General features: G+C 34.3%; 1 protein-coding gene and 1 long non-coding RNA gene across 12 annotated transcripts in view; one reads left to right on the top strand and one right to left on the bottom strand.

The window, feature by feature from the left end:
• LOC134282902 (troponin I-like) overlaps positions 1-15,114 on the top strand; it is a 37,751-nt gene continuing 22,637 nt past the window's right edge. For 2 of the 11 annotated variants that reach the window (XM_062765318.1, XM_062765322.1), the window contains exons 1-3: positions 4-110; positions 590-668; positions 13,789-13,889. In XM_062765318.1, the coding sequence (XP_062621302.1) occupies positions 13,828-13,889 (62 nt within the window). In that variant the 5' untranslated portion in view covers positions 4-110; positions 590-668; positions 13,789-13,827. Of the gene's footprint in view, positions 111-589; positions 669-7,960; positions 8,119-8,367; positions 8,570-13,788; positions 13,890-15,114 lie in introns of those variants that run through there. The other 9 variants (XM_062765327.1, XM_062765325.1, XM_062765323.1 and 6 more) reach the window with 9 other exon arrangements.
• On the bottom strand, positions 11,799-14,834 carry LOC134282904 (uncharacterized). Its single transcript, XR_009995384.1, has 3 exons — positions 14,576-14,834; positions 12,523-12,648; positions 11,799-12,040 (listed from the first exon to the last, which is right to left on the bottom strand). It is a non-coding gene; the product is annotated as an uncharacterized LOC134282904 (long non-coding RNA).

Genomic DNA, 15,114 nt, shown 5'->3' on the forward strand with positions numbered 1-15,114 from the left:
GAGGGCCTCTCATATGGATCTATTTTGCGTCTTTGATTATGCATTGTATCTTCTCTGTCTCTGATCTTCTGCCTCTCTCTGGGTTGGGTTTTATTTCTGCATGTCGCAAGGTAAGGGTTATATTTTCCAGTCCTCCATATATCAGTTTCCTGTGCAGTGTTAACCTAGAATTTCACTTCAAACATTCCCTAACTAAAGGTGGTTAAGTTTTTGGATTCACAAAGCTATTGGATATAGAAATTTTACTTTGTAGGCTTAAATGACTTTAACACTCCCAATTTTCCTATGTTTACAAAAATATACCTATCTTCATTTATGTTTATAAGTGTGCATAATGATATAAATTGCTATGAATTTGAAAATTAATTATATTAATTTTATGACTGAAGTGTCATATATAGCTTACATATCAAAAACTATATGGAAGAAATGTACAAAAGGATTTTGATGTTTTACATGGAAATTTACCATATCATATACATGTATAACATTCACTGTATAAATCACAATTCATACATCCATTAAAAGCATTAAAAGGGAATTAAAGAATATTCGCTATGTACTTATTTTTGGCATTTATATTTTGTAGAGCTTCTGAGGTGCCATTTTTGAAGTGTTAAGGGGAGATAACCAGATAAGCTGTCTGGACCAATTAACAGCTTTTCAGGGTAAGTCTACAGAAATGAGACAATATTTTCAGGACTGCATGAACAACTATTCATAGCATGTAGAGGTTCTACTTAGAAACCATATAATTTTTCTAAAGTTGTGTACCTTTATTGGATGCAGATTCAAAATGCTCTGACTTCTATTCATTTTCTTAGAATTAATTGCTATTGAGGTAGGATACAATGTAAATCTTGAGAGAAGTATTATATTTTACATTTGTGTGAAATCATTTCACAAAAACCAGATTTAGCAAGATCTAAGTGATTTACAGGCATTATTACAATTTGGTAAAAAAACATGCCTTCTATCCCTTTCTGTTTGGGTTCCAGTCCTTATGTGATGCATTGTGTAGAATTAATGTTTAACCCCAGGTTGTATTGTCTGGGGGTCATATTGCATTGCTTACAAGGGTATTGTAATAACACCACCTCATTATCAGTAGAGGCAAAGAATAAGAGCTTATGTACAATATGTACAGTACACATCTAATTCAAGCCAGATGGCCTAGCCGCCACTATCCCTCTTTACATGATTAGTAAGTAGGTACCATAAGTCGACCCAGCCATACATCACTAGCAGAACCTACAATTTTTTTCTGCTGGCTGGGATTTATATTATTTTTTTGTATTGCTTTGTTAATTTTACTGCTCCAGGGCACTGCAAATCAGCATTTTCCTTGAAGAAGTTCCCATCCAACAAATTGATTATTAGAGGGGAGAGGCAAGGTGCAAAAAACTTACTATATAATATATGTTTATGTGGGTCTCCTCACCAAGTTGGAACAAATTCTGATAGAAATCAGACAGATTTCTTTATCTGAAGATGTTTTTGATTGATAAGTGCAGAAAGCTGACAATTGTACAAAGAATGTTATGTAGGATTTTGCCAAGAGATTCTAGGCTCATCAACTTCTGATCTCTATGGTTAACAACTGGCACTAAGCTTTCACTTTTATTGAAAAGCATAGTTTGGCAAGGAAACGATCATTTTAATTGCAAGCACATATTGTAATTGTCAGCATTTTTTCAGTGAGTTTGTTAATTGAGGGCGTGTATTATGAACTTAAAAATCAACAATGCTGCACTTTTAAAGGGTGCAGTCCAAGTTTGTTGTGAATAAATCCTTTCATTTAATCCTAATCTGTGCAACAAATCAATTAACAAGGTCACAGAATCTTTTTTTATTGGCTGATTCAGAAATTCTACACAGTTCAGTATACACAGAAGAGAACAGAAGGTGTAGAGTTATATAATCATAGTGGGTAACATCAGGTATTGGACTGTCAATATACAGTCGAATCTCCTTAACTCAAACTTGATGGCACAGAGAAAAAACTGATATGTCTTTGGATTTGAGATATATTAAGTTATCACTTGATTGATTTTAAATGGGGGGAGGGGTGCACCCAGCATACACTCCCTATGGAAATTGTCAATATTTACTCAGTAGACCTCATTTTTAGCCTACAGAATCACTAGAATCGAGGTGTTTCCAGGGGCTTCACCCCTTAGGCCCCAACTGGACCCACTGGGGGCCTCAAGGTGACCCCCAGACCTCCTGCCTACTTTTTGCAACCCCCTCCTCACTTCAACTCCTGGATTCATGCCTAAAAGTTCAACTGAATTTCTTAATTTATTATCCAAATCTTAAATTTAAAAAAAAATATCATATTTGTTTGACAGTAGCTTGTCCTTCTTCCTCAAGTTGATATATTTCATCTGTTCATTTTGAATTTGATTAAAATTCTCTTCTCAAAGCATTTTTTTGCAATCATGATAGATGTCAAAGTAAAACATTATAGAGGCTTTTGTTTTGATGGATTAGTGATTATTCTTTGTGATGTAGGTATAATTTCAGAAATATTTAATTTTCTAATCTTTGAATGTAAATAAAGTGTAATGGCTTTTATCGAAAGCTCATGAGTTTGAATTTAAGCAGAATTTCTAGAGTATGTGATCTTTCATAATCTCTATTGAAACCTTTTCCATTATTTCTATTATTTTATTTTTCAATTTGATGTGTTTCTTGAACACTTCATAATTCAGTTGAAAGTAAAGAAAGTGCAATGGCTTTTCTTGAAAGATCATGATGTTGAAATTAAGCAGAAGTTCTAGAGTATATGATCTTTCATAATCTTTCTTGAATCCCAGTCCATTATTACTATGATATTTTCTCCATTTTAATGTGTTTCTTTAATGCATCACGATTCAATTTCACTAAAGCAATCATGACGTCTGCTGCATAAATAGCGGCAATCTGTCAAGAGATAAAAAGTTGCATAATGTAATAAATTTCAGTCAGGAAGCAAAACAGTTTTAAAATAATTATGCAAACAGGGTTAACTGTTGAAGGAAAAATCTTGAAGTAAATCCATTAACCTAAATCATGCATTTGTTTTCCCTGACTCTGCTTCAAGGGATATAAATGTCAATACAGTTTTTTGTTTCTTTCTTAATTTTACTATTTGGACACTGTTAAACTCTACATTCATGAACCAAGAGCCAATGTGAATGTCCATAAATACACCTGACGTTATCAGAAGCAAAAATCAAATGTGACATTTTTATATGTTGAATGACATCTGAAAAAACAATCTTAACCAGTTGTTGAGGATATGGTTTACAAGAAAATATTGCAGAAACAATACAACTGTTGCCAACACAGGTGTTAAAGAGTGGTGCGATGTGGTACTATTGTCATTGCTAAGTTTCATTGAAATCAGGCATATCTTTGTACTTAATGCACATTAACCCCCTAGGTTCCAGTTCGTGTCATGAAAACTTTAATTAATCTTTGTTTATTTTCTTAACTGGAACCCAAAAGGTCAAAAACAATTTGTTGGGCAATATTTTTACAATTCATTCAATAATAAATCTTGGCATTCTGGATTTAGCTCATAAACTGAAGAATTTAACTTTATGGAGATAGATATCATTCTTACTTATCGTCTAGACTTTTTTCTCTTCACTGATTTATGTTTTGATAGTAATATGTCAGATTCAGTTTTATTAGGTATTTGCATGTTGTTTTTTACTGAAAGCATTTAAGTTTTTAGTGCATGCAGCAAAAATGACAGAAGAAAAATGACAGTAATTATACCTAGCTTTAAAATTGCAACTTATCTTTGTACATCAAAGAGCCATCCTTTCAGAGGTTGTAAATGAGCTGCATTAATTTGTTGTTATGAGGGATGCAATGGCATTTGTAGGAAAGGTGGCGAAGACTGGTACATAATTACTGTTTTACATGCAATGCAACAAAATCTGCCAGATTAGATATTAGATACTAGATCAAATTCAGATGGAAGCCAAATTAGGTAAATGTACACCAAGGGGTTTATGTTATAGACTCGGAAATTGGACTGCACAAAGCTACTTACATGCAAACTCAAAAAAAGGCATCCGTGCTAGTAGTTGCTGGCACAAAACTAATTTGCAAATAAAGAAATTTATATTTAGTGACTTAGTTAATCCAGTTTAACCTGGTAGATTAGGTTGAACTCTTATACTTGGTCAAATTATTTTCAACAACACAGATGCTTGGAGTTTAAATTGAAATCAAAATAAAGGATACTGTATTTAAAATTCTCCCTCCCTAATTTCACACATTTATTTTGTCAATATGAAAAAAAATATCATTTGATAATAAATGTTTTTCAGTCACACAAGTACATGTATATATACTCTCCTTGCCTGTCTATTAGTTCCACAAACTAAGTATACCTATTTATACCCGTCATCTTCCTTTCAAGGACCTTTCGTTTAGTCTTCTGGTCCAGTTCTGCTAATCTCCCTTGTGTGCTGTTCGTCATCTTTCTACAAAGGGATTTTCATCTTATAAAAGACTGAGCAGGCCTCCCATGGAGTTTTAACGAGATCTGACCTCCATATTTTTTCAGTGGTGTGGTAACAGCAGGCACTTCGTACATCATTTCTTTGACAGCATCTTTACATATCATGTCAGTATTTGTTTACCAATTTTCTTTTCAATGATTTTTTAAAGGGGACCATAAAAAGATATAACTCCCTGTAGGTAAGATTAAGGTGACTATAGCCCATCGTCGCAAACCACAGGTTTTGAGTCCGCAAGATGATGGAGAGAATCGACGTGAATCACCCGTGGGTTACCGACGATGACTATAGCCAGGATTTGAAATTCTTTTTTTTAAGAAATGCTGTACTTTAATTCTGTTTTGTCTTTTTCAAAATTTTGAATGATTGAGTTTTAGAATTGAGTTCTTAAAATTTCCTTCGTCAAATTTTTTTGTATGCCATCATTATGAAATGTGTTATTAAATCAGGAAAAAGAAAAAAAATGTTTACAATGTGTTTGATATATGAGATTTTATTTTTAGGCAATATCCTCTATAATCAGTTAAGTTTATAGAAGACAACAATTAAATTAACTTCCATATGTATCCCCTTATTGAATGACAATCTGACCACGAATAGAGTGGTTTATTGGTCTCTTTGTACCCAATGGCTGAGAACCGGAGAGATAAGATTTATTTGAACTGACATAAGTAAAAGTCTACATCTAATTAAGCACTGAGCCAGATAAATATTGTTGGCAGGTAGTCTAAATGATCAATTTCATGCTGAAGTGGTCAAGTGGGAAACTGACACACTTTATGAATGAACTGATGACCAGACAGACTGACCAGTGGACCAGATGTGAAATATTCGACATAATCACCAGGTGTCCCTCTCAGCAGGAGGGGGAGATAACTCTGATTTTATCTTCTCATTAGGTTATACTGTTGATAAATAATGCATTAGTTGGTAGTAATTTACCTACTGAGGATATCTTGTTTCACTTTTCCTACTCACTACAGAGAAAATTTTACATGCATCATGTTTTTTTGTTCCCTGCTTTTGCAAAAGTGAGGGGACATAAAATATCATTCGTCTGTCCGTCAGTCAATCTAGCTGTCCATCTGTCACAAAAACTTTAACCTTGGTCATAACTTTTGAATGAGAAGAGATAGGACTTTTATATATTTCACCTGCATTAACACTGAGACTATAAAAGCAAGGAGACCACAATTCTTTGAATTTGCTTGTTCGTATTGAGAATTTGCATCATTTAATTGATTTTTTGTTCTGATCAGATGTTTCTGAGAGGGCCCATGTATTGGTATAGCTTCAATGTGTCTTAATCACAAACCATTCAACTATATTCAGATTGTTTAAAAATTTAAAGCAGAAGAGATTTATTTTCTTGAAATATTGAATGTGCACTGGTTTTTCCCCCTTAATCTAAAAAGATTCAATAGTCTTGTATATGACACATTCCACTGCAGGATGAAAACTAATGATTTATGTCATTTCTTTACACAGCAATAGGAAATGCTTTCCTATTGCTAATCCTACATTCTCTCAAATTGTGTTTGTAAAAGCTTTCCACATTCTAAATTATCTGACTATATCTCATGTATATTACATAGGTGATAAGTCAGTTCTCATTGTTTGGACCTAATAAAACATCTTTCTGAAAGGGAGTTTATTTTCTTCGGCCACTCAAATTTGGTTAATGTATTCAAAGCAGAGCATTAGAATGGATGACACATTTTTCCTTCTTTAATTTATATGGACAGGTATACCCCCTTTATCAGAGATGTTGAAGAGGCCACTTCATTTTAATTCAGTTTTGTAATGTTTGAGAGATTGTATGTGCAAAATATATCATTCACACTGTTGGCAATGTTTTCTGAAATGGATCCTATTAAAGCACAGTAATTTATAAGAAAACAGGGTACTTGAATGTTGAGGGTCAGGCTTGTTAGCATGCTATTGTGGACAAAGTGTATGGAAAAAGAATCATAATGGGTCATTATAGCTGGTCATCAAATGGATAATCTGGTGTCATGGTCCTTATTTCTTTTAGAGAAAAAAACTTGAGGAGCTAAGTTGTCTCTCTCTTCTTTCTCTTAGACCTAAATTTCCACTCTTTTACATTTTTGGCTAACTTTAATTAGGGTGACAATCCACCCTTCCTCTTTTTTACTCCTTGAACTGAGATCTTGAGGGGTGGATCCAGGACATCTGTCAACCTTTCTTGAATTTGAAGTTACACTGCTATCAATACATTGTGATTTTCCTGAAAGAAAAGAAAAATGAGTTGAAATAGGCATAAATAAAAATAAGATAATGCACATATCGATCATATTACCATAAATGGCATTGATTAATGGTCTTTGTAGTCAAACAATATTACTTGGTTAAAATTCTAGCTTATATTCTTAAAGACAAGACAGATTTATAATTTTCATTCAAGGATTTATCAGTGTCAGAAAATTTATATTAAATATCCAATATACAAGTAATTGAATGTACATGTCATAAATTTTTTTTTGGCAAGAAATAAATTATGAATATGTTGGCAGCAATTAGAGTTATCTCCCTTTTCTAGGAGTATCTGTTGTCTGTTCAGTCATAAAAATGTGGTTTACACATGTATAACCTTTGATAAGTAGCTCAGTCTGCTTCCCTTGCTGCTACTGAGCCACCAGAGTGACATTGCTTGGCAGCTGAACACTGTATCACTGTAAATATTAATTTTAAAATGGTTATTAATCAGCAAAATTTTGTTTTGGTTGATCTTAAAATTTCACCAATCTATCAGCAGTGAGTCAATACAGAAGCATTTAACAAGTTAATTGACTGCTGTTTTAAGAGGTGCAACACTGCAGTTTAATCAAACTTCTGTACCTTAATTGTCTACAGCTTGCCTAAACAATTTTTTTTCTTTTGGTTCAGTTTTGTGGTTTTGAGGTAAATGAGGAGGATTCTGTTAAGACTTTAAGGTATATCTGCTAATTAAGTGTGGAGTAAGGTTCTGGGGGTCGTTTACTCGCAATACTACAGAGAATTTACATAATTTTTTACTTAGGAATGCCAGCCAGATCTTGCCCAGCAGGGGGTGAGAGATGCTAATAGAATCTTGTGTGTCTGTCTGGGAGGGGGTGGGGGAATTCTAGAAAACTACAATCAGCTTAAATTAATATCCTTTAAATATTGTGATGATTTTATGCATTTATTACAACCTATCATCAACATTTTAAAAATGCTGCACTATTTTTGTCAATTAATCCAATGACTTTTTATTGAGCAGTCAAATTTATCTCCCTTGAATGGCCTCTAGGATAAAAAGTTGCATCTTCAGCTCCAAGTTGATCTAAAGACTTTGATTGGTTACATCTTGAGCTACCCTCTCCAGGTCATTATCAGCTCTGTACATACCATCTGAATGAAAATATTCTTCTTTAGAGAGGCCTACAACAGTTTTCTGCAGTTGTAAAATTCCTTGGCAAAAGATTGTGTTTGTGGTACACTCAAGGTTCTGTATTACAAAAAAAAAATAAGGGAGGAGAATTTTAGATGACATTCTTATTCAAAGGGAGGTAGCATTAATATTTTATTTGAGGAAGAGGAGCTTATTTTTGTATAGGTGAGTTTTTGCCAAAGTTTAATGTGAAGGGTCTGATTAGCTGAGAGTGAGGCTATGTCAATTAGAGGATTTCTAATGAATGATTTGTGGGGCCACTAGACAGTCGAGACACCTAGACAAGATCAGCATCTCCTGATAAAGATCAGAGTCAGCTGCAATGCAAACATCTCTGGCAGAGTTCACCCCCTGGTGAGCCCCTCCCATATGGTCTTGGTTAATCAGAGGCTCTGCAGACTTCGCCCCTTCTGTCACAGATTCCTAAACATTCAGACGAACAAGAAGATCTGTCAAAAATATTGGGAATTTCTTTTTGTAAACTTTCGAGTTCCTTTCCCTCAAAATTTTTGTTTTTCTTCAGATTTGGATTGGAGGATAATTAAGTAGTTTCATGTGTTTTGGAGTAAATCACTGTGTTACTGCTTTATAGTTTGTGTAAGCACTAAAAAACTTGGTAAGTGTTAAAAACTTTTTAGTGAGAAATTTCCAAGGACTACCATAATTATGGAGATGATTTTACCATGTACCCTTTTAAAACTTCTGTGATTTCATCCTCTTTCTTGATTGCAAAACCTGATACATGTATGTTCTTGAAGTTTCATCATATTTTGTTCATAGATTCCAGAGGCAATTGGGAAGGGCTAATTGTGCTTAAATCAATTCATTTTTTATACAATTTTTGCAAGAATCTTAGAATATAAAAGTACAAATTGTTGTTTTGGAAGCATGCTAATTGTAGTGTAATGATCAATCCTTCTGACCTTGAATGGATTTTACAGACAATCTTGAATAGCTTCTGCAGGCATAATGGTCTATGTAATCTGTCATTCCAGCAAAGGTCTAGCTGTTAGGATGTTGTGGTCATGAAGCATTTTCAAAATAAGAGGAAATTATGGCTAATTAACAGCTGAAATCAAATAAACCCACAATTTTTAAGGAGCATTACTCATTTCTCCATTTCAATCACCATGATAAAAACTGCACCACTGAGAGATTGCAAAGTTTTTTAGCTTCAGATTCTGTCTCCATGGTTCCTTGAAGTAAAAATAAGAGAATTCCAGTGAAATCTGTTTGCTCTTTAAACATTTTTATGTCTTGCGATGGGTGTTAACAGAAAATTTTCTGAAGGTTTTGAGATCACCTTGAGCTGCGGTATAGAGCTATAGGGTGGAAGAGGAGACGGCATTGTTATAAGAGAGCAGGTTTTTGTAGTGTTCTTGAGTGATAAGAAGCAGATAGTGAAGTAGGATAGAGATAGGGAGAGAGAGAGAGAAAAAAAATTGATGGAGTGCCAGCCATTCACTCCAGCATACTTCCAGGGCACACAAGTGCCTTATACAGTATATATTTTGGAGCCAATCAAATTTTATCTTTTTTTCTCATCAGTGGCTATATAGTCTTATTGGCAAATTCTTAAAAAAAATTGCTTACACGTTAAGCCTGATTTTTATGTGGCATTCCACAGCGTTGGATCTGCGATTTGTCTGTCTGTATTATCTATGACATCATTCAGACGAGATGAGATGTGAATTATATACGCAGGGATCACTCTGGATTTTAATGTTGATGGGCCAATGGCCCATCAACATTAAAATCCATGGGCCATACGCCGGGGGTATGGGGGCCGCGTTAGGCCCCCATTGGGGTCCAGGGGCAACGCCCCGGTAGGGGGTCCAGGGGGGCGGAGCCCCCCGGGAGAAATTGATTTTCCATGCTATTTTGTGATGAATTTCAAGTAAATATGATGGGTCTTTGAGGGTTTTTTAATGCCATTTCTGACACAACAAATTTAATTTTTTTTTAAATAAAATCAATAATATTATAAATATAAAAGATTTTTTTTTAATTTCATCTCAGTACTGAAAAATACATTGGAGAGTTAATTCCTCGCCCCTTGGATTTTATAGATTTAGTTCTCGAAGGTTGTTGAGAGAGAGCAAACTTACATGACTGAATTTACCTTGGGCAGTTGCAGATTAAATTTGGTTCAGATGGTAGGGACTGGTTTTGTATGCAAAGAACTCGGAGCAAAATACGCAAAAAACTTAAATGAGAAAATTTTTATTCGTTTGCAAAACATTTTAGTCCCATCTGATCTACATGTAATTCCAACCACGGATGCAAAGTTAGCCACTTGGACTGGAAATGGCGACCATCGTTGACGCTGACATTAGGAGTCAACGTCTTGGACTGTTTTTCTTAATCAGAGACCTCTGCCGAATCTGGGAATTAAAAAGTTTCCGTCGTTTTATCTGTAAAACAAACGAAAGCTTTCGTTGTTTTGGGTCAGTTGGCCCAATACCAACCTTCGCTTTGGAGGCATTTCGGGCAAGTGTCTGGATACACAATGAGTATAACTTGTACTTGTTTTGTTTCGAAATAAATAATCAAAGTTTTAAGAAATATTATTAGAAAATATTACTTACTGGAGTATTACTTTCATATGTTTATTATTTAAATCATTAAATATAATTTTAATAAATATAATTGACTCAGTATTCGGTAAAAAAAATTCCTAGTAGCGTAATCTAAACGAAGGAAATATTCCATGTACAACTCCGATTTTAGTCTTGATCAACCAGATGCTCTGCTGGTGTAGAGAACATTCGCGACTAAGAGTCTGATTTAACGAAGTAACAGTATGCTCGGATACGTCATGAATACAATCGGTCAGCTTAAAAACGGTCCTAAAATGCACCAAGATAAGAGTTTTGACCCGCAGTTTTGCATCTTATAGCGCCATATCTGTAAGACATGCGCCAGACTGACCCCTTTCTAATTTTTTAGTGCGCCATTTACACATATTGAGCGCCAATGGCGCAAAGGCGCAGCCCAAAGTGATCCCTGTATACGTAATAAACTTTTATATTAAAAAGATATCATATTTCCTTCAGTAAGGGATACGGCAGGAGGTATCGAAAATCGGATCGTACATCAATATTCGGATAATTTAGGGTTGCTTACTCTTATTTATACTTATTGGTATTTGGATGCGTGGATCATGCACATTTTCAAACTGGCTCAAGTTAACCTATGTACATATTTACTTCTTGAATGAGCTTATGACAGATTTATGGAAAACTTAAAAAAGTTTATGATATTAATCTTGTCACAAGGTTTATAACAGTGTATTCATTATATCTTGTTGTTGGAGAGCCATTATTAGTCAAAGTCCTGTATGGCATTATTGTGGTGTGACATGTAACATGTCTTGCTTTCATGTATGTTTGTATGTAATCTTTTTGTGGTTAGGGTTGGTAGCTCTGACCAGAAAATGACCCACGCTTTGGGGCCTCTTCAGTATGTTAAAGCTCAAATGTGACCTACAGTTTAGACATAAGATGGGGGAAAACCCCATCCTTTGGTTTATACTAAGACAAACACTGGCCATTAGTTGATGTAAACATGAACTCTGATGATTGTTTCTTCCTTTCATCTTTCCATCTTTTTAATAAGGACCAAATTACAATAAAGTTAAGAAATTTAGAATAGTAAAACTTAAGCTTCTTTGACATGAGGCCATTCTATAGTTTCTGGTGTGTATTTTTTTTTTGAAGTTATCCAAGACTTAATGACTTTAAAACATCAGATTAGTATCCTAAATAATACACTTATGAAAAAGCAATTAAACTTGTTTAATGGATGCTTGAAGGATCAAATTTTTTAACAGTAATGGCATAGTGAAAGATTTCTAAGCATTTATGCTAGGAAACATTTCTGGAATGTCTTATCTTGAATTACACCATTATAGACACACTGGTGCATTATGTCTCTTCTGGGCTCCATTAATTTGCTGCTTCATCCACATCTTAATAGGAGCTTGTCATTTGTTGGTAAACACACAATAAATGTTAGCTTCTGTTGTCTTTGATATACTTCTGGTAAACCCTGACAAAACATGTTGTTTTGGATATACATTATTTTCCTAAATGGGAATTGAATTCCATTGCAATTATTTGAACTTGGAGTGAAAGGAACAAGATTGTTTTTTCAAAAGACAGCTTGGGGATTTCTATTATACTGTGACAAAAAGGGACTGCAAATTTACATTGTTCATGTATAATTATAATGCCAATATAGACCAATTGCAAATTGAGTCAGATTTTCAAGAAAAATGTCTGATGCAGAAAATCCTCAGTTCAATTATTTGTTTAAAAAATGGAAGGATGTTAACTTCTTCATGAATTCTTAAAATATTTCCTCTTCTTTTGAAACTGCCTTGACATATTAAAAATCAAATGGACAGAACACATATAAATTTGATAAAACATCAATTAACCTAAAAGTCTTGTGTGTAAAGGAAAACTCAAAAATCTCCATATTCGGCTTTGAACAAAGAGACCTGCTATCTCAAAAATGTCAGAGATCAAGACAGTTTCCAAAGAAACCTATCCTGTATTTACAAACTTTGGGCCTTGTTGAGAACTGTTGAGTGGTATGATTCACACTTGATGCTTCCAGTGGGATGGGGACAGGTGTACCGAAGCCTTCAGCTGGAACCAATACAGCTGCATGGATTCAGCAGGCTACAGTCTATGTTTTGTATACATAAAGACACACATACACATCGCATCAACATATAGAAAAGGAAATGGAGTTATTAATTGAATATCTTTGATGCAGTTGATATGTTATCATAACTTACACTATATTTTTCTTTGTTGACATGTTCTGGATTCCTGTCCTTGATGCCTAAATTGTTAGAGCTTTTTGTGTGTGGGAGTGAGGGTGTGTAAAGCTCACCTGAACCAGCAGCTGAAGTTAGTTTTCTGAATACAGTTTGTTTTTCAGTTTGTCACTTACTTTCCTTTCAAATACATTTGACTTTCGATATTCAGAACTATGGTTCCAGTTTTAGCCAAATTTGCTACAAACCATCCTTCCAAAAAAGGATTTAAATTATTTCCAATCAAGGATCATACTCCAGGGAGGAGAGGATTATGAAGAAAAAGGAAAGACTGATTTGGTTATTTAAAAATCTTCCTCTGCAGAAGAAATGGGCCTAGCAGAAGAAATGGGCCTGTATATGAAAGCGTGATTAAATGTATACTGTGTCTTTGGGTAATATTATGATATTGGGGTTTCTGAATTTAGCCACAGGTATTTACATAAGAATTGCCTACAAAATGGTAACATTTAGATAATATGCAAACATCTTCTTGCAGATCATGATCGAAACATTGGTTCAGAGTTTTAAAAGAATCCGAAGTAGTGCAAGTCTCCATTAATCATAGAAATTGACATGCAAGCATCCAAGTGTACACTTGGAAGATTCATATCTTAAATCTCAGTACATGCATATGAACCTTCAGCTTTTGTATGTATATATAAATTGATTATTGAAATCATACACTCTGGAATCATCATTGTTTGTGGGAGATTTTGTGGGTCGACCCTTATACTCATGAATTTACATCCCCATGGACAAATCCTTGATAACTTTGACAAATTATTGGTTGGTTGAATTTTCTCTATAAACAAGTTACCCACAAATGAAATTGCTTCCAAATGTTATAAAATTTGGATATCTAAGAATGTTGAACCCCATTAAAATGATTCAGCAATACATGTAATTAAAAAAAATATTTACCTTACAATATGCACACTCATTCCAATGAAATAATGCAAATAAAAAATGGAATATTTGAAATAAAAATATTTTCTTTTTTTCAGGGCTTTCATTTTCGTAGGGACTAATCCACACATATCATCATGAGCACATTAGAAGAGAGACGCGAGGCCCGTCGTCGCAGGCGGCAACAGGAGGAAGCTGGGTAAGATGTCTATTTTTAGCTTTTACTTTAGTAATGACCCCCCCCCTTTTTTTTCCCCTGGAAGATTAGATATTTTTACCTTAAAATAAAAAAGAGCTAAACTGTTTGACCTAATTAGAATCTGAATAGTTTTCTGTGATTTTTGAAAAGTTTTGGAGTGATTTCCCTGAAAACAAAACTAAAAGCATGAAACCTCATTGCGGCATGTTTTTGATTTTGCAGCAAAATTAATTCTAATTAACTGTTCGGGTAGTGCTACAAGTAGAAAACCCTTGATAGAAAACAAAAATAGATAGTATTCTTTTGTTGTCAGTCTTCTCTAATTTTTGAATCAAATATCATAACTCATTCACCAAAGAAATGAAATAAGGATAACGGTGTGAGAATCACTTATAGATACACAAAATCATCAATCATTCTGACAAGTTACTTAACAAACCATAAGAGTACAGACAACTTTTTATGGTGTTTGTAGGGCAGTGATTCATGATCTACTCCTGTTAACCACAGTTTTCTCATTTCCTGCCCTTGGAATTTATTTTTGTTTAAACTTTCTTGCAATATGATCTAAGACACCCAAAGGAAAATACTTTTAAATTTGCTCTTCCTCTTTGAACTGAAGTCCTTTGAATGACTTGTACAATCAGCATTGTATATATAAAGATGATTGATGTCGAGAGAATTACCTTTCATCTCCATCTGTTTCCTAGCTGGTTCCCTCATCACTCTGTTGTCTGGTCTTGGAAACCAATGGACATAAGCACCACTATGTATACAGTAGTTTTCACATTCAAACTCAATCCATGTCTGCAATATATGCAAGCAAAGTCTTAACTCGATTGCACAATAATGATTGCATAAAAATTCTACCTGGTACATAAAACATGCTTTATTTTATTACCAAGTACCCATTAATGGGATTACATTTGTCGTAGGTAATGAAGAACATGCATAAGTTTTGCTGACATTATGGATGTCACATGCAGTAAAGCACCAAATTATTCTTACCAGTACTACTGTTAACAATTCTTGCGACAATGTTTTGGGCAATGGGCATCTTCTGTGGAATTCGGTTGCTTTGACAACCCTTGTGTTTTCTGGTTGTATCATGGAAATCTCTTATGACATATATGATTTCTGCATGTGCACGAGAGGCTACTTTGGGATTCTATCTTAATTTATTTTGGGTAGTAAATAAGCATATTTCTTGGAACATTTCGCAGAT

This window comes from Saccostrea cucullata, unplaced genomic scaffold (assembly GCF_032062105.1).
Source record: "Saccostrea cucullata isolate Sc308-1 unplaced genomic scaffold, CSIRO_AGI_Scuc_v1 ctg406, whole genome shotgun sequence".
Taxonomy (NCBI): Eukaryota; Metazoa; Mollusca; class Bivalvia; order Ostreida; family Ostreidae; genus Saccostrea; species Saccostrea cuccullata.